The following is an 18,751-nucleotide window of genomic DNA, read 5'->3' as shown; positions in this document are numbered from 1 at the left end:
GCTTCTCTGCGAGTCAAAGGCACTCGATAAAAACGGATTCGTTGGAGTCAAGTCACGCAAAGCAGCTGGTGACCTTTCTAATAACCGATGGCCAATTCCCTGCTTTCATAAAGAACGTTTAAAAAAGCACATGTGTTCTCTGTGTACATTTGTTTTACGACTGACAGACTGACAATGCGTGACAGGTCTGTTTTACCTGTCTATGATACTATTAATAAACGTGACATTTTAAAAACAAGGTACTGTGTCATCAATTTTATTGAGTGCAAAGGTACATCCGCTTGATCCTATGTCGTCATACAACTCAAGTACACACAGGTGTTGTTATAAGAGCACATGTTAAAATGAAAAGGGGATTGTTCAACCATTGTCCAACCGCAACACCTCAACAACCATGACAAAACTTGAGTCTTCGGTGCTGGGAGTGAGATAGCCCTCCGACAATTTAAAAGTCTTGTGGTACTCCTAAGTCTGAGAATTTAAAATTCCTGTAGTACTCTTGTGAGGCGTCTCATTTTCTCCTCCATTGTCCGTTTGGTGTTCTCCGTCTCCTCCAGGAGTTGTCTCATCTCCTCTTCAACCTGCAACACCTGGAGAACACGGACAATCATGTCAGCATGTCTCCTCATAAGGCTATATGAACTATGTGGCACAGTGATATGTAGCGTGTACTAAGAACAACAATACAATACAAAATTCTACAAAAAAAAAAAGATATACTTTAAAAATGGCATGAGGGATTAATATGCTAAACCTAAATGAAGAGGATGGGTAGGGTACAGTTCAGGGCATACAAAAATAAATCCAAGATGAACATGCTGGGGTGACCTTTTGATTGGCCTGCTCTATCTGTTTCTGCTTCTCATTGGCCAGGTGGAAAAGCTCGGCCTGATGGGAAGCCTGCACGGTTTCCAGCTGGCTCCTGAAGGCATCGTCCACAGTGCGCAGCTTCTCCACAACAGCTCTGGCAACACACACACACACACACACACACACACAAAGAAACCATAAATTACACAAATCATGAAAAAACAGACACAAAGGCACACACACAAGCACACTTACACACACGCATGCGGATGTACAAACAGGCATGCACGCACAAGTTGTTCAAAAAAAAAATATTCTGAAATATGCACACACATTCACATACGCTGTAACAGTGATTAACTGTGCTCCCTTGGAGACAGGTCAAGACATACCAAGCAGCAACGTCAAATAAATATGATGTTTTCTGTAAGAAAAAACACTGAGTAACTGCAAACAAATCCTAAGGGTGGTGTTCAGTGTAGCTGATAATTTCAGGCACACACCAGGTTACTGACCCATTCAAGGCCAGTTCATGAATTCTTGGTACATCCAGCCAGCTTTCAATTGGATTCATTTTCTGACACAGCAACGCTTGCTGCCTTCAAACGAACCCCATCATCGACTGACAGAGGAAGATTTGAGAGGCATAAAGGCATTCACACACGCCTCTGCTCTTTTAGAACCCTGTGCAGGCTCTAGAAATCCACTAGCAATGGCAGCGCAGGGCTTACTTGTGCGCTTGGACGGCTTTCTCCTTCTCCTCCAGGAGAGTCTTCTCTTTGGCATCAAAGCCCTCCTTCATGCGCTTCACCTGGGACTCCAGGCGAGTCAGCAGCTCTCCTTTGTCCTGCCACTTCTTATTCATGGCACTGGGGGGTGTTGAACAGGGAGAGATATTGTTATTCACGACACTACTGGGTTATACAACGGGGAGAAATATTCTTATGCAGGGTGCTGTGGGGTTATGGAACAGGGAGAAATATTCTCATACATGAGGGAGGGTGCTGAACAGGGAATGATATCTGATGCTGGTCAATATTTTATTTTTTCAACTGTGTAGAATGAAAAGCTTATGGCAAAATCATCAGAGGGATATACAAACATTCATTCAGCATTCATTTAAACAGCTCATTTTAAAATAATCTGCTACCTTGTACCCACAATACTCATAATCATAATTCTGTTATGCACTTTTCATGTGTTGTGCTCAAAGTGACTGGCTTTGAACTGTGCACACAGGGCCTTGTTGTCACAGTGGAGACATCTGGCCCCAATACAGTTTCCTCTGGCACAGGCATGATCTGCTGGCTAAACAACCGTGACAGGCTGGCCATTTGGGCAGGGAGTGGTCTTATCAATAGGACTCGAGCAAATGTTTTTACCCCTCTATGTGAGTGTGTGTATGTGTTTGTGTGTTTGCTCACCTGTAGGCCCTCTTCACCTCCTCCAGCTCCGCCTCCTTGTCCTCCAGCTGCTGCTTGAGCTCCTCCTTCCTGCTGCTCAGCTGCTCCACCCTCTCCCTCAGCTCGTGCACGGGCGCCGCCTCCTCCTCCAGCTGCTCCTGGAACCTCCGCTGGGCCTGCAGGTTCTCCTCCCGCAGCCGGCGGATCTGCTCATCCCTATCCTGAAGAGCCTGGGAGGGAGGGAGAGGGAGAGAGAGAAACAGGGACAGAGAGGAGGGGGAAGGACACAGGCAGAAAGAGAGAGAGAGAAAGAGAGAGAGAGGGAGAGAGAGAAACAGGGACAGATAGGAGAGGAAGGGAGACAGGCAGAAAGAGAGGGAGAAAGAGGGAGAGAGAGAGAGAGAAACAAGGACAGAGAGGAGGGGGAGGGACACAGGCAGAAAGAGAGAGAGAGAGAGAAAGAGAGAGAGAGAGAGAGAGAGAGAGAGAGAAACAAGGACAGAGAGGAGGGGAAGGGAGAGAGGCAGAAACAAAGAATGAGACAGAAACAGTTGGACAGAGAGAAGAAAAGAAACAGAAACACAGAAGAGTGGGAGTGGGGTACAGAGAAAGGGGGGAATAAAAAAGATGGTTTGACTTTCAGTCATATTGTGGGCCTTGGTATCTTTTCTACTAACAGATTTTTCTCCCAGCTATCTTCTTTTAACTGACCTCTACTTCTAGATTACTCTCAAACTTTCGAGCACAAAACTACTCAATGCATTATGGTGCGTGTTTAAATGAAACTTCCACAAATCAAAACAAAAATTCGTGACGGATATTGAAGTGATCGAGATCAGCAATATTGAGCCCGGTCTCCTGGGACTCCTGGCCTCACCTCCTTCAGCTTGCGAATGGTCTCCGTCTGGTCGTCCACGATCTTGGCTTTAATCCTGAGTGCATCGTTGTCCCTCTCGTTCTGTTTCTTCATGGTCTCCAGCTCAGTGGACAGCACTTCGATCCTGGCCTCCAGCCGACCCCTGTCCTGGGCCAGAGAGGCCCCTGTGGGGCAGGGGCAGGGCGTCAGGGGGGCATCGGAACACCCTCCCCAAACCCAGGACGACTGCAATGCAGACTTTTCCGACAGCTGTACGTGAAACTGCTGTTAATGACTGCGTTCATCTTTAATGTACTGTTGTTCAATAGTACTTCAGCACTTCAAGTAGCTCTTTATACGCCACGAGACAGCGGGGGAGTTTCACTGAATGCTACGGATTCATTGCATATCTGAGTGCACGACCCGCTCCCAGTGCGGCTCTCATTTACAGCGCCAGACATTTCAATTCAACACACTGACGAGGTCGTCCACATACACTATATGCATTATGCATTACACTAAAGCTATACCAGACATCAACAGTAATGGAAATTTTAAAAGGAGGGTTACAAGAATTCCAGATACAAATGATGAATTAACTAGCATTTTAACTCAACAAGAGGGTCAGAGATCTGTGCTTACTGTGTATTCAACCGCCAGATACCGCAGCTGGGAATTGAATCGCATTACACCAGTCACGCCTGGGTGCAACGTGCAAAAAGTAGCCACTAGATGGCGGTGCAGTTTAATTAGATCCTTGGTGTGCCGCACATGTTTATAGTTGCTATTATTATCTTTATTTATCATTACTTACTTGGCAGATACCTTTCAGCAAGTGTTGCTGAACACAGTGCAGAACACCAATGGGATTATCACAACCAGTATCACATAATATAAACTAAGCAGCTGATGCATAAATACCTAGTGTATCTATCATTTACTTTAGGGTAAATGACTCATACATCATAAAAACAGACACCAAAACAATATCAAGTTATAGCTTTACTCATTCCATGAAATATCATGGCATAATGTCCTCATAAACCTGCACTTACGTCACAATTTCTTTATGAACAAGTAAGGCTACAGGTCAAAGTGGGAGTTTTGTGACGTGGCTGATCATGTGTGTTCATTTCTTCTTTCAGTGAAGAGAAATGAATGCTTCTGAATGCATTCTGAAGGCAATCTGTTGCTAGATAGACAATTATAAAATGGGAAAAGGTTCGGACCTGCTGACTAAGTTCATATTCATTTCGTCTGAAGGGGCTGCATAGAAACCAACCCCCAGGACAGCACTTCATACTATTTAATGTGTTCCAGACAGTTCCAGATAATATGGGCCTTCATACTCCCAGCCTGGCTGGACTAACTTTCAGTATGGCAGTAGGTAGTATAGTATCTGGCTGTGGATGTTGTACCCTGCTCAACCAGCTCTCAGTATGGCAGTAAGTTTTACAGTAGACGGCTGTGTGTGTGTTGTACCCTCCTGGGCCAGTTCTCAGTATGGCAGTAAGTTTTACAGTAGACGGCTGTGTGTGTGTTGTACCCTGCTGGGCCAGTTCTCAGTATGACAGTAAATTTTACAGTAGACGGCTGTGTGTGTGTTGTACCCTGCTGGGCCAGTTCTCAGTATGGCAGTAAATTTTACAGTAGACGGCTGTGTGTGTGTTGTACCCTGCTGGGCCAGTTCTCAGTATGGCAGTAAGTTTTACAGTAGACGGCTGTGTGTGTGTTGTACCCTGCTGGGCGAGCTCCTGGCCCCAGATCCTGCGCTCCGCCCTCAGGCCCTCGATGACGGACTCCTGGGCGGTCAGCTGGGAGAGGAGCTTGGCCTTGTCCTGCCGCAGCAGCTCCACCTGGACGCTCCGCCGCCTGTCCTCCTCGGCCCCCGCCTCCAGGGAGCGCGTCCGGGCCTGGAACGCAGGGACAACAGCGCCCTCTGTCTGTGCACTGAGGCACCACCCCATTCCCTGCTGTCCCTCCCCACTGAGAGTGCCATTTAGGGAGACGCATAACGCTGGACAGACAGACAGACAGTGGACAGGGTTCTGCTTTGTAATAGGGCTTAATGCTCAGAGCTTTCTAATATGCTTGTACAAACACAGACAACACAGACACAGACACACACACACACACACACACACAAACAGACATATAGACACACAGACATACAGGCACAAAGACACAGACACAGACACTGTCTCCTCCCGCCCACCAGCTCAGGGTCCCTCCCCTACCTTGAGCTCAGACACCGCCTCCTTCTTGGACTTCACCAGCTCAGCGATGCGGATCTTCTGCTCCTTCACCATGGCGGTCAGGTCCTGCACCAGCGTGGCCGTCTGCTTCTCCCTCTGCTGGGACTTGGCCAAGGCGGCCTTGTGCTCGGACAGCTCCACGCTCAGGTGATCAAAGCCCTCCTTCACCTGTAGGGAACGGCACAGAGACGGGCACACCAAAAAGCGTCACATTTTAACGTTTCATTTCTTTTTAAACAAAGCTAAACTTTACAAAACTTTACAAAGCAAATGAAACAGCGTGTCTTTTTTAAATGGGAAAACAGAATATGCTAGAAAGGTTTAGAAGGCCTGGCTTTTGTGAACTGAGTTTCTCTGTTTAAAGTACGGCCAGTGCAGAGATGACACGCCCCTAGCTCGCCCTGTTTGAGAGACAGAACCCCTCCTCACCTCTGCGAAGCGCGTGGCCTCGATGGTGAGCGCCAGACGGAACTCCTCCTCCAGCTCCACGTACTGCTGCCTCGCGGCTGCAACCTTCTCCTGCAGCTCCGCCCGCTGCTGGGCGTGTCTCTCCTCCATGGCCACCGCCTCCCGCTGCACCGCCTCCCGAAACTCTGGCCCCCCGGGGACAAGACGGGACTCCAGCTCCTTCCTGCGAGAAAGCCACAGTTAGAAGGGCGACCGTACCAGCAGGGGGCAGTAGAGAGTGGTGGACTGGCTGCCCAATATGGATAACAACTCTATGACCTCTGCCAGGTAGATACCTATTCACATATCTCATCTGGTGGACTCTAGAAGTCCAGTCTGATAAATAACCAAGTGGCTAGCAGGTTATCTTAAGTGAAATAATATTAATACGGGCCAGCGTTTACATTATTTTACTTTTTCAAGTAGCAATCCACCTGCAAACATTTTGGAAACATTCCTTCATCAGTATGTGTGAGGACTACCACTTCCAACACTTTGTTAGAGTTCCATTCCAATGTCTTTCATGGAGACATGCCCGTATAAGCAGGTGTCGAGTCTAAAGATCAGTCAACTTCCTCTCAATGCTGAATTTTCAAATAACATGTTGATGTCTCCCATAAATCCCTTCATGTATTTTGCAGAAGTTATTATAGACATTTTACTCAAAAACAAAGAAAAAAGATAAATATATCAAAGCATGCCAATTTCATTCTAAGAGTGCTTAAGAAGAAAAAAGACACTGATGATAACAGACAATGAGAACAGTAATTATGTTATGACACTCACCCTGTTTTTTGTTAAGTCAACCACTTGCATGTCTAGCAAAGTTACTCTTTTAAGCCTTTGGGGACTTTGAAAGACTTCAAACTGCGTGGCGAGCATATTTTGCCTTTGTTTATGTTCTGGTCGGTACCTGTCATGTTGTGTTGTAGATATCAGAGTGCCTGCCCAGCCTGGTAGATACCTGTGCATCTGCTCCCTGGAGGCTAGCAGCTCATGCAGTTGCTGCATTTTGTCCTTGTGTTGCCGTGCCGACGTCCTCAATATATCTACTTCTCTCTTGAGTGCAGCGGCCTTGTTCTCCAGCTCCTGGTTTTTCTTCATCTGAAAATGGCAGAGAGGACAGGCCTCAGCCCTGAGCAAACGATGCATGTACAGGCTGAATGGGGACACAGGGAAACACTCATCTCAAGAAATTCATCATTAGCAAATTCAAGGAAGGTCAGGTGGCTGTCAGATGTGTTCATGTTCAATAATGGCACCATTATGGACATGACAGTTCTATGCACAGCAAACAGAATCCAGTGACTCTGTATCTAAGGTAGTAGCTGTGATAAGTATGTGATCTCACTGACTGTACCTCCTCTGCCTGCTGGCGGGCCCTCAGCGCCTCTCCTCGGGATATGCTGTCCTCCAGGCTCCGCAGCGCCCTCTGCTGTTGGTCCTCCCGGCTGCGGGCCTGTCCCAGCTCCTCCCGGGCGGCCCGCTCTCTCTCCTCCAGCCGCTCCACCCTCTCCTGCAGCCCCGCCCGCTCCGCACGCTCCTTCAGGAGCAGCTCCTTCAGCCTGCAGTCACACACACGCGCACAAACACACACGCGCGCACACACACACACGCGCATGCACACACAGAAACAAACACACACACACACAGAAACACAAATACACACATTCGCACGCACGCACGCACGCACACACACACAGAAACAGACACACACACACACACACAAACACACACATTCGCACGCACGCACGCACACACAGAAACAGACACACACACACACACACACAGATACACGTGCATGCTTGAACACACATGCACACAACAGTGCACATAGACATCCCTTCTACTTGAGCAGAAGTTGTTTTGGACACATTTCTACATCTACATGCAGAGAGCTCCCCATTTATTCACTAAAGAGACCCCACTTTGTTCTAGGGGGACACAGAAAAACATCACTGTGTGAAGGAGAGTAAATTAATAAATACAACACTGTGTGAAAGTGATGACTCTCTGCTCAGATGATGTGATTGATTGACTGAGTGATTAAATCTAAGTGAGAGGGCCCGAGCTCTCAGCTGAGGGATGACCACTGTGTGAGAGTGACCGCTCTCACCTGTCAGTGGTGTGGAGGGCCATATTCTGCAGGTCCTTCTCCTCGCTAGCCTGTGTCTGGAGGTGCTGCATCTGCTCTGTCAGCTTCTTCACAGCCTGTTCGGCCTTCCAGCGCCTCTCTCTCTCCTGGTCCCGCTCCTCGATAATCGCCTGCAGGGAGGAGAAAAGCTGTGTGATGCACACATCCTACCCAACACCTCACAGTTTCAGTACACTTTCACACTGCCTGGCCCAAGCACCCCAGCAACCCAATTCACTTAATCACTGTCCTCATAATGTGTTTAAATAACAATCCTACACAATCCTACAGTGGTAAAAAAGGAGTTACTGGACTCCCTCAGCGGGACAGGGTTCAGTGGGCTGAGTCTTTTAGGATATAAAAGCACAGTACTGCGCCAACTAGAGGCTGCCTTGGGTGAAGGCCATTTGGTGCACAACTCTTAAGAAATGACAACAGTCAAAAGTGACAAAAAGCCCTCATGTAGAGAAGTAAGGAGTAACTCAGTGGAAAGAAGTTGGGGATTTTTTTTTTTTTTTTTTTTAGGAACAAGGTGTGACATCATCACGCTGCAGTTTCATGATTCATTTTACTTACCCTGTAGGTTTCCTCTTCGGTCTGGCTTGTCGTCATGACGCCAGGGGTCCTCCCCATTGCCCTCGGGCCCTTCTTGCCGGCAGCTCCGGGCTCCACGCCCTGAACCTGCCCATGGGGGTCTGCCTTCCTCCGAGCGCAGGCTGCAGGCTTAGACGGGCGGGCTGTGGGCGTGTCCTGATCGCTGCGCACACACACACACACACATAAATTATGGGCACTTTTTGGGATGAGAAACGGTTAAGTTTAGGTGATTTCAATTTCAAACATGCCTTAGACGTCAAATACAAGTTGAAACCAGAAGGTTCTTGCATTCTGTTAAGAATTGACTGTCATTCTCAGGTTTATAATTTATTGACAGCCTGTTTGTCCAACATAGTGTAAGAGGTTCAAAAGTTGGCATTTTGTGAGTTGTACATTTGGAGGTTATATATCAGATATGTCCTGTGAGTGTGATTAAAATAACTGCTCCTAGCTGTTACTGAAAATGCATTTTCTTTGTGTATGCACTGATATGGTATTTTAATCAAAAATCAAAATACCACCAATTACATCTACAGCTACATCTAGGTGTATGATTAAAATAAGTTAAGATTGTTAGGATTCTTGTCTTTATACATGCCATAGAAGATACTCTGTAGCGTAGCACAAGAATATTACATTCTGAGAGCCACCTCTCACTCTCTCTGGTGTTCGCCTTATTAACCAAAATTCTTTCAAGCTCCTTGTTAAAATCAATGAGCAGGCAGACATCTAAGGAATGATGCACAAGGACAATATGCGCAGGGACAAATTCTTTTTATAAGAGAATTCGCAGGAGCTCACGAGTCCCATTTTGAAGAAATCCCTTCTTCTGATGTTAGCGTCTGTTCCAGCTCGCGTCTCAAAGCCCAGTTACATCTCTCCCATTCGAGACAGCCAATCAAACGGCCTGCAGACAGTATAATGAGACCAGCAGCCGGCATCCTGATGGTCTGAGTGCCAAAATCAATAAGGTATTGGCCTTCTTATCATTTATGGATCAAAGCCAATCCTGTTTTACCTTTCAAAGGCCGCTCGGATTGGAAAAGCGTGATGAACGTCTCAGGCTCACACAGTGAGACAGCCCATCACTCATCCAGCTCGTTTGTCCATTTTTGCCAACGGGCTCATCAAATTTCTCATTTCATCTCAAATTTATGAATTCGTTTGAATCCCGTCATGCATGCCCCTGCATATTTGCAATATACTGTATGCAGGCTGTGATTAATGGTTTTGTTTTATTTATCCCCCACTGTGCACACTGTACATTAGCCTGCTATACAAACCGACAAGGAGACTACATGTAAGTACAGGAATAGGTGGTTGCCTTCTGGTGGCAACCACCCAGACAAATGGCCCTTGACCACACGGTCCAGAAATCACCCTCTCTCTCTGGACTTCACTGGGAGTTTTTAATTTTAAAACCTTTTCATACTTGACATTCGCATTGCAGCCTATCATGTACAGTCTAAAAGCAGATGTGAGACTTAGTTTTGGTTCCACCTTGGTTCATCCATTGCTCCCCTTTTTCTGCTCTGAGACAACAGCACATGTGTAAAGTAACGCAGTGCACCAAGGGAACCACTTTCATTGTGACATGCAATAGACAGCAACAGCCAGAACAGGCACTGTTCAGGAGCTGCAACTCTTTAGTGAATCCCTTTGTTAATGCATTTTCGCCATCTAGTGGGGAAATGAAGCTAATGTTGTGACCTAAGGGGAGCTGCTAACTCAGTCAGTGAGTAAGAGGAATAACAGCTTCTATGGAAGCTTAGCTGCAGCCAAAACCGCTTTAATGATGCTGAGATCCGGGGCACACCTGTCTGTTTTCCTGGATCTGGCGTCTTTGGCCAGCCGTTTCCCAGCGGTCACCGTGGCCCCCCTGTGCGTGGGTATCCTGGAGCGGCGGCCGCTCCCTCCGCGGCGGTTCTCCTTCCCGCTATCGCACTCGCTCTCCGAGGTGTGGTCGATGTCCCTCTTCGCCTTCCGCATCGGGGTGGCGGCGGAGCTGGAAGTGCTGGGAGTCTGCTGTTTATAGAGGGAGATAATTTCATCACCCATTCACATGCATGGGCCTCTATCACAGAGCATCTTTGTTGTATAATGTGACTTTAAACAACTTGAAAGTACTGGGGCGGGGGTCACATCTTTCGACTCCTATTTTAAATCCCTCTTTTACGGACACTTCCTACTCTCCGTAGGGCAGAATGTTTGGAACTCCTACAACCCCACTTATGACATCAGTAACCACATTGTGTTAAAACAGTGTTAAATTGCAGAAGGTGGAGAAAAAGAACACTTACTGACATAGGGAAAGAAAATAAGGAATAATGCAACTCGCATCTTTCTGAAACTGTGTCTCTGTGTCCTACCTGATGGAAGAGCTGGGAGACCTGCTGCTCTAGCTTTTTAATCCGTAGCTCGTTGTGCATGTCACCAGCTCTGTGAGTCTGTTTGTCCAGGTCTGAGTTCGAGCTTTCGGCTGGAGCCTGTCTCGCAGGGCCGGGGACTCCACCGGAGCCAATCCGCTGGCGAAAATTAGCCAGAGCTTCATCAATGCGCGGTGTGGTGAGAGGGGCATCTGCATTGGGCTGGAGATCGAAGACACCCCCCCAAAACACACACACGCGCGTGCGTGCGCGCCCGCACACACACACACACACACACACACACACACACACACGCGTGTCATATGGATAGTGCCTACCAAACCTCTCAAGCCCACTAATAATGAGCTAATGCACAGATGGTGACTCACGACAGTTAAGCGCAAATTTGTTCTTCCCTAAATCCAGTTCAAAACTCTGGCCATGCTGCACCATTAACATTATTTCCGACAAAGAATTACTACCTTTTATACATCAATGATGGTTAGAACTGAGAGAAGTGGTTGGCAGAAATGGGAAAAATACTTTTTTGGGAAAAATGCTTAACTCAGCAATGAGTCAAATCCAGGACAGGCAGACTATAAACATGGTGTGAAGCCAAGCTTGCATTCTATCTTGAGAATAAATTTTAGTGAAGATCTGAAGCTGCATGAAAAGGGGCCATCATATCTACCTTAAAAGAATAATGGAGCAGGTGATGTTTGAATAAAATAACATTTCAAACTACCTACCTTTTCAGCATTGACACTGGTATCTGAGGACAGCAGGAATTCCACAAAGTCCTCCAGCCCGGGGACGTCTACAGGGCTATCCTCCAGGAGGGGCACATGGTTCCCAAGCCGGTCAATCCCATCCAGGGCAGTCAGCTGGGGCAAGGACTGGAGGACCATCTCTCTGTAACCTTCAGAACAGGACACACACTCAAGCAGGCCCTTGGCTACATATAAACTAAGACAACAGCGAGCAGGTCAGGACAAAGGCTGTTCGATGGTGCACCGGGGTATCCTTGGCTACAGAGATTTTATGAAATGGCTCCAAGAGTGAGCGAAGACCAAAACCTGGAGCTACCTGGAGTGGAACAGACTGGATTGCTGCTACCGTCTAGGCTCAGAGTGACATCTTTCAAATTCTTTAATCCCAGCATGCACTGCAACAGCTGGTTCATGCTGTTCAAGTGATTGCATTGGAGATTGAGATGTTTTACTTTGTACTCAGTCCCATGAAGATACAACAGACCTGCAGACAGAGAACAAATATAACAACATTTAAAAATCTTGTTCACCTGTTTGGCATCAAATGTGGCAATACATCCCTTCACTTCTTACCCAGTATAATGCTAACATCTTGCCCATCATAGTAAGGTTTGTTTGTATGTTTTTTTAACAAATGATTAACATTTTCTGACTCTGAGTTTTGTGTCTGTAAATACACATGTAACTTGTAATGAGACAAGTTGTGTAAGCATTACATGTAACTACATCTCCAATGCAAACTTACCAGTTAAGTCACTTATCTGGTTGTAAGACAAGTTTAACCTTATCAGGTTAACAAGCCCAACAAGACCTAGGCAAAACACAGAATATGGTCATGAGAGACGTGCTACCTGCAAAATTCATGTGAGATAGGAATTCTGCAGCTATGACTTATACTGGAATGTTACTGTATTAACGGTTAACCTGACCGCTAACTGGTAATCCTACGAACTGAGCCAACCTCATAGAACATCACTGAACTGTCATATGATATCATACCGCGGGTGTAACCGCAACAAATTCCAGGTGGTCCCCGTGTACCTACCTTCAACCTTGGTTATTAAATTACATGACAAGTTGAGAGTTCGCAAAGAAGCAAGCGACTCCAGTCCCTCAATACGAGATATCTGATTTGACGACAGATCGAGGTGTCGAAGATGCCATGCTGTTGTAAGCCCCTCGATCTTTGATATCCGATTGCAGTGGAGATTCAATGATCTCACATTCGCACTCAGCGGGACTTCTGACAAACTAAAGAGATGGGAAAACAGGCCTGCAATCATCAGCCAAGCAATACCTTGTTGTTTTCATGAATGTACCACTTTATGTCGCAGGAAGAAAGGTGACAAGCTACCTCACGTTTTAATTTGTTAATTTAAAATTTTAAACTAAGTTTAGTTTTATACTGTTGGCTGACAACGAGCGATGGGGAAAAAATTACCTTGTTACGTTTTTATCAATGAGACAGATCTCTCCATCCGCCATCATCTAAAACATTGGGACGGGGTGGGGGGAGACAGACCAACGCATTGCTATTAGTATCATGCTTTTTTGCAACCAATGGTTCCAAAAAGCAACATTTCTAGCTGGCTAGCTGGGAAAGGTAATATTAAAGAGTACAACTGTGTAGCTGGCCATTCACCAACGGTATTGTTTTCAGGGAGACGTGAACTACCTAGACAGCTAGCTAATAAAGTTACGAATACTTAATGTTACTATGTCTTGGTCAGGTATACAAAGTATAACATGGACAGGTCGATAATGTATGCTAGCTAGACTGCTTAGCTAGAAACACTTCCACGGGTCAGCTTACCTGACACTTGTCGAACAAGACAGCTACATTCTACCAAAAGTGGACTATGGCAGCAATAGCTATAGCTGTTAGCAACACAACCAACAGTACATCTAGCTAACTAGCTACTGTTAAAAGACAGCTAGCTAGCTAACGTTAGCTAAATAAAACTTTCTGTGATAGCTTGCTTGCTAGTCGGTTGACAAGCTATCTCCAAGAAACAACGACTGGAACCCAAAATCCATAATCATTCATGGTTTTCGGAAAAAATAAATAAATAAAAAAGAAGAAAACAAAAGTTCATGGTAAGTTTAGCTCACTTCCTTTGCAAGCTTTGTTTACTTGCACGGCCTTTCATAACTGACTTGTTTTGCCGCTGCAGAGCTTGAACTAGCCGCTTCCTGGTAGCGTCACATCCCAGCTTCCTGTTCCTACGCTGCGAGTCCAAAAGAATAGGTGTTGTTGGAGTTTATGCATAATTTTAACATTTATTTGTTTATTTCACACAAAGCATACATGACGTTGTCACAAGCACACACTCATTCACACACCGATTTGGATTATTGATTTTAAAATGTCGAATAATGCGAAGTATGTTATTCACAGCATCATCCCGCTGCATGTTTCGGAGTGATACATCTTGGATCTCCTGCTCCTTTTTCGAATATCTTTGTATAGATTCAGCTACAAGGGTTAAGTAGCTATTACAAACACTCTAGCTACTTTTGCTAGTGTTACACACCTTTTTTTCTGTAAACATCCGAGCAAGGTACTTACATGGTATATTTATATGCGCTAGGAAAGCAAGCGACATTTTAGGGGTCAGGTTTGAAAATCACCAATCACACCAATCATAATTGTCTTACCCAGATGTCCTTTCTTGCCAGGTATGTTTCTGTTAATTCAACACCCCATTGCTACCTGCTTGTGTACATATTGTGTTAAATCTTGAGGAACAGTGAAGGGAATCCTGAAGAAAACTGGATTAGCATTAGCATTCCAAATTATACATTAGCCTATGCCATAATAATAATAATAATAATAATAATAATAATAATAATAAAAACTGTTACCTGCACGGTGGCCTGATGCATTATTTTCTTCACTGTACAAAAATCTGAATTTTTTGACTATCTGACAAGCCAGCTATGAAGGGTTAAAATTAATACCATTGAACAGTGATTTCTTGGTTGGCATTCATGTGCAAATCCTTCCAAAATAGTATGCAAAGTATGGCCGGGGTAGGAGAGAAATGAAAGCCTCAAAAATAAGACTCATAGTTTACATAGAGAGCATTTTAATTATCTGTTCTATTCAAGGGAGCCTATAGCCATACAACAGCAGAAACAATCAAAAATAAATAAAAATACATTTTAACAACAATTTTAACAACATGCTCATCATAAAAAATAGATTTACAAAAATGTATACATTTCTGTACATCATCATTTATTTATTGAGATCACACTTCTTTGTTTGGGAATTGTATTACTTTTAAATTTTATTGTTGTTTGTTTAAAACCGATATCTTGGATTTCAGCAACTGATTAGGGCCTGGCATTTTGAGACATTACAGTTTGTAATCTTACAAAGCAACATTCACTTATAAACACCTTCATTTCTATATATTCTCAAATGTACTACTGTTCCAAGACATACATGGTTTTCATTTCCCAAGCGATGCAGCATCCTGTATTTTTATAATATTTAATTTTCAGAAAGAGGGATATTCATAACAGTAACAATAAAAAACAGTGAACATTCAATAGCACTTTCTCCAAGGGAAATTAAGTATATAAAAATATAGAGAGCTCAATATATCATATCAGCTGTCATTGCAAATATGTTTGCCATGATTGGTTAAAAAATAGACTAATGAGGCAGCTGCAATCCTGTTTACAGAGATGTGGAGTTATGTCATTTCCAGATAAGAGTTTTGCAACCTGAAGGGATTCTGGAATATTTTTTCCTCACTCAGAAACTACAAAGTCACTGAATATGCATGAAAGATCCACTCTAGTATCTTCACCACTGACAAATTTTCCACTGGTGTAGGTGATCCGAACGATGTCGAATCACTCAGCCTCTCAGACTGTGGCATACCCAGTTCTCCTCCATAGCAGCTTGTCCTTGACTTTGACTAATTTAAGAAAGTTCCATACTTTAGATTCTTGCCTAACTTTATGAGTTTGGCAGTCACTAAAATGTAGTGAAGATCACACAAAAAAAGCTTGCTTAAATTCAAGACTCAAATGTTAAGGACAAGATGCATTTGATTGGACAGATTCCTATGCAATGCCAGGACATGACAGAAGCAGTGTATGGTATCTACAAATGGTGGTCTGTGGTATCATCAAGAGGGAAATTTGGGGTGGGGTGGGGCGGGGTGGGTTGTCACAGCAACGGTATATGGTAGAGAACTGTGTCGGGTGATGGTGGTTTAAACAGCGGTGTAGCAATGGCAAACAAAGGGTGTGATCTCCACAGACAATTCAATTAAATACTCTAACAGGGATCAGGGCAAGCATGTGTGGACATCCTACGACCCATAAGCAGATAATACCATGTTTCCATTGACCCATTTCAGACATAGGTCAGCTATACCCAAGGCGAGCTGGAGGCTTATCCCATGTTAAATGTCCCTGGGCCAAGAATATGTCAGCTAACCCCAGATATGCTCGCATTTTGGCCCTGAGCCTAGGCAAGTCAAGCAGAAGTAGGTGTGATTATCCTGTAAAATCCCACGGCCAGAAAATGTCTTTAGCACTGCTTACTCTTAGCTAGGTGGCACAGCCTTGCTTGAACACAACCATAGTTCATGCTACGAAATGAGCACAAATTGACATTCTGCGCTGTGTGCTAAAACACAGAAACTAAAGACGTTCTGGGGCCAGGGGCACTGAGATAAAATGCAGAACTCCACATCTGGTCGCATTAGAATGGTGGTGAGTGTGCTTGAGTGTGTGTGTGTGTGTGTATGTGAGTATGTGTGCGTGTGTGTGTGTGTGTATATGAGTGTGTGCGTGTGTGTGTATGTGAGTATGTGTGTGTGTGTCTGTGTGTGTATATGAGTGTGTGCGTGTCCGTGTGTGTGTGTGTGTGTGTTTATATAAAGCTAAAGCGGGTAAGTAGAAATATGGCTGCACTGTTACATCGGGCAAACAGGACTTTAAATGCAGGATTGGAACTGGTCATTTCAGATGTTCAAAAGAGTCAGGGGCTAAATACAGCAAATCATTTGTAAAATGAGCAAAATACAAAAAGAAGGAATAGGACATGTCAGTAATCCCTTGATGAATATGCAAACCTGTTATTAAACGAAACACCTCAAATAAACCCATGATGTAACTAGCACTGATACACAGTATGTCATACACAAATCTACATACTGACAAAGTATTCAGTGAAGAGATTTTTTTTTACTCCTTTATTTTTTGAACAAAGGTAAGCTGTTAAGCTTACAGTTATTTCTGTAATGGTGTGCATGAGTTAATCTCTTTTCTTAAATACAAATAAATACCAATAATGTGTGTAGCCTTCGAGGCTTGTAGAGTCTGACTTAGCAAACACGTTTTTGAAAAGCGCACATGGTCCTGTGAACGGCGCTGGCGTGTCGGGCAATCTCAGGCTGTGAAATGTCTCCGTAGAAGCAAACAAATGTCCTGCTTTGTGGTCTCCTTTCCTCTCAGAAAGATTTTTTTTTGTCCAGACTCTCTCCTTCCTAGAGATCCCTCGGTTGCTCCAGTTTCTACTGCTGGTTCCTGGTTCCACAGCCTGCGGTGACTCCGGCCTCCCTAAGAAGAAGGAACGTTCTCATTAAAGCTACCACAGAAGTGGTAAAGATGCTTGTGCCCGCATACAAAATTCATGAAGGCGGGAAGAGTTCACGGGCGAGGGAATCTGAGGCTGCTTTTATATAATCCTGTAAAATATGACATGCAAAGCACTGATCTCAGGACAGCTGAACACTGGAGCAGTGTCACGCGAATAAACCTCGCGGGCTCTGACACGCTCCAGTCCTGCCAAGGTTTTAGCATTCAGAGAGAGGTTTTAATCCCATTTCCTAAGGTCCTGAAGCAGAGGGATTTGCTATTCAATTTTTTCCCCCTGTTTTCCGATTTTTTTCCCTGTTTCCTGTTTTTTTCGTTTTGCGAGATTTACAGAAGAAAACACCAAACGAATTCAAGAGCAGACACAGATGAACAGAGATAGACAGACAGAAAGAAAAGAGAGGGACTGAAATAGAGACAGGGAGAAGGGAGAAGGGAGAAGCAGTCAGCGAGGAGAGAGAGAGAGAAATGGAGAGAGACAAAGAGAGGAGTCAGACCCTTGTAACCATAGCGTGGTTGCATGACTTCTCTGCAAATAAAAAATTCATTAATTCGTTAATTCATTCAATCATTTGCTCATTCATTAATGCAGCTTGTGCTTCGTAAAAAGCGGTCCAGGGAACAAATACTTTTGCCCTGCCCCACCCCCTCTCCCCCTCCTTCCCCCTCGGTAATCCCAGAACCTAAAACACAAACCTTATGCAACTACTTAATCTGCATGAAAATAAGATAGTAAGCAAAATGGAATCACCGCCAAGTCCTCTTCCTCCATCTGCTTCTGATCCTGCTCTCCCTGCTTCTAATAATGCAGCAGCTTTCAGCTGCAGTTAATACTGCTCTTCTGTTATTATTTTGGGGCACAAGAACAGCATACTTCTTTACCCTCTAAATTAGCACTGGTGGGCCGCCCACATACAGGCAGCTTGAAAGGCCGTTCTACGCTAATGCGCCATCCGGGCGGCAGACTCCATAAACAGTTTTATTAGTGTGGCGGCGAGCCAGCCGGCGGTTCATCTCCGCGGTTCATTATCGAGGGCTGTCAGGAGCAACCGAAGAGGAACGCCTTTTCCCGGGTGCCCTCGCTCTTCAAGGCTCGACCCTACAACTCAACTTGATCTGCGTTGTTTACGAGGGCTGGGTGGTTCCAGACCGCTGGCACCGCCATCTCCGTGCCCTCTGTCAAAGTCCGCCGTGCTGCAGTGCCACCCTTTCGACGGAGAGGGCTCGAGACTTACAGAATGTTACCGCAAGGAAGACCTTCACGACATCACATTACGTTGTTGTCATTTAGCTGACGCTCTTATCCAGAGCGATTTTTTACAGTTTACGACAAATTAGGCTGCACATGTTTACGAAGCACATCCATTATTTCCTTATAAATGCAATTTTAAGTGTACATCGGATGATCTTTTTTCAATGTGATGTTTTATATGTTCGACTATACATGGACAAAATGACAATTACGTGGAGGTGGAAATTATCGTTATTTTA

At 44.9% G+C, this 18,751-nt stretch overlaps 2 protein-coding genes across 3 annotated transcripts in view; both read right to left on the bottom strand.

Moving 5' to 3' along the window:
* Positions 1-285: 285 nt before the first annotated feature.
* Positions 286-13,123, bottom strand: lrrcc1 (leucine rich repeat and coiled-coil centrosomal protein 1). The gene is made up of 19 exons (XM_036519531.1): positions 13,080-13,123; positions 12,684-12,889; positions 12,384-12,449; positions 11,955-12,122; positions 11,618-11,787; positions 10,872-11,090; positions 10,319-10,524; positions 8,482-8,662; positions 7,888-8,036; positions 7,132-7,336; positions 6,736-6,875; positions 5,754-5,955; positions 5,307-5,492; positions 4,808-4,982; positions 3,091-3,254; positions 2,235-2,443; positions 1,542-1,679; positions 829-964; positions 286-590 (listed from the first exon to the last, which is right to left on the bottom strand). Exons 1-19 carry the CDS (start codon positions 13,121-13,123, stop codon positions 480-482), a joined length of 3,075 nt encoding a protein of 1,024 aa, XP_036375424.1. The 3' UTR covers positions 286-479.
* A 3,790-nt stretch (positions 13,124-16,913) lies between these two features.
* LOC118771155 (RNA-binding Raly-like protein) overlaps positions 16,914-18,751 on the bottom strand; it is a 68,518-nt gene continuing 66,680 nt past the window's right edge. For both annotated transcript variants that reach the window (XM_036519049.1, XM_036519050.1), the window contains one exon: positions 16,914-17,224. The gene's annotated coding sequence lies outside the window, so the exon portion shown is untranslated. The remainder of the gene's footprint in view (positions 17,225-18,751) is intronic.

Source organism: Megalops cyprinoides, chromosome 24 (assembly GCF_013368585.1).
Source record: "Megalops cyprinoides isolate fMegCyp1 chromosome 24, fMegCyp1.pri, whole genome shotgun sequence".
Lineage (NCBI taxonomy): Eukaryota > Metazoa > Chordata > Actinopteri > Elopiformes > Megalopidae > Megalops > Megalops cyprinoides.
Note: the sequence above shows the minus strand (reverse complement) of the source record. Positions and strands in the feature narration are given on the sequence as shown.

Excerpts from the sequence above, each read along its gene's own strand:
- lrrcc1 (XM_036519531.1), bottom strand. The coding sequence starts at position 13,123 with ATGGCGGATGGAGAGATCTGTCTCATTGATAAAAACGTAACAAG. Across the intron at positions 11,091-11,617 it reads CCAGTGTCAATGCTGAAAAG|CCCAATGCAGATGCCCCTCT; the intron begins GTAGGTAGTTTG and ends TTCGATCTCCAG. Across the intron at positions 5,493-5,753 it reads AGGCCACGCGCTTCGCAGAG|GTGAAGGAGGGCTTTGATCA; the intron begins GTGAGGAGGGGT and ends CGTTCCCTACAG.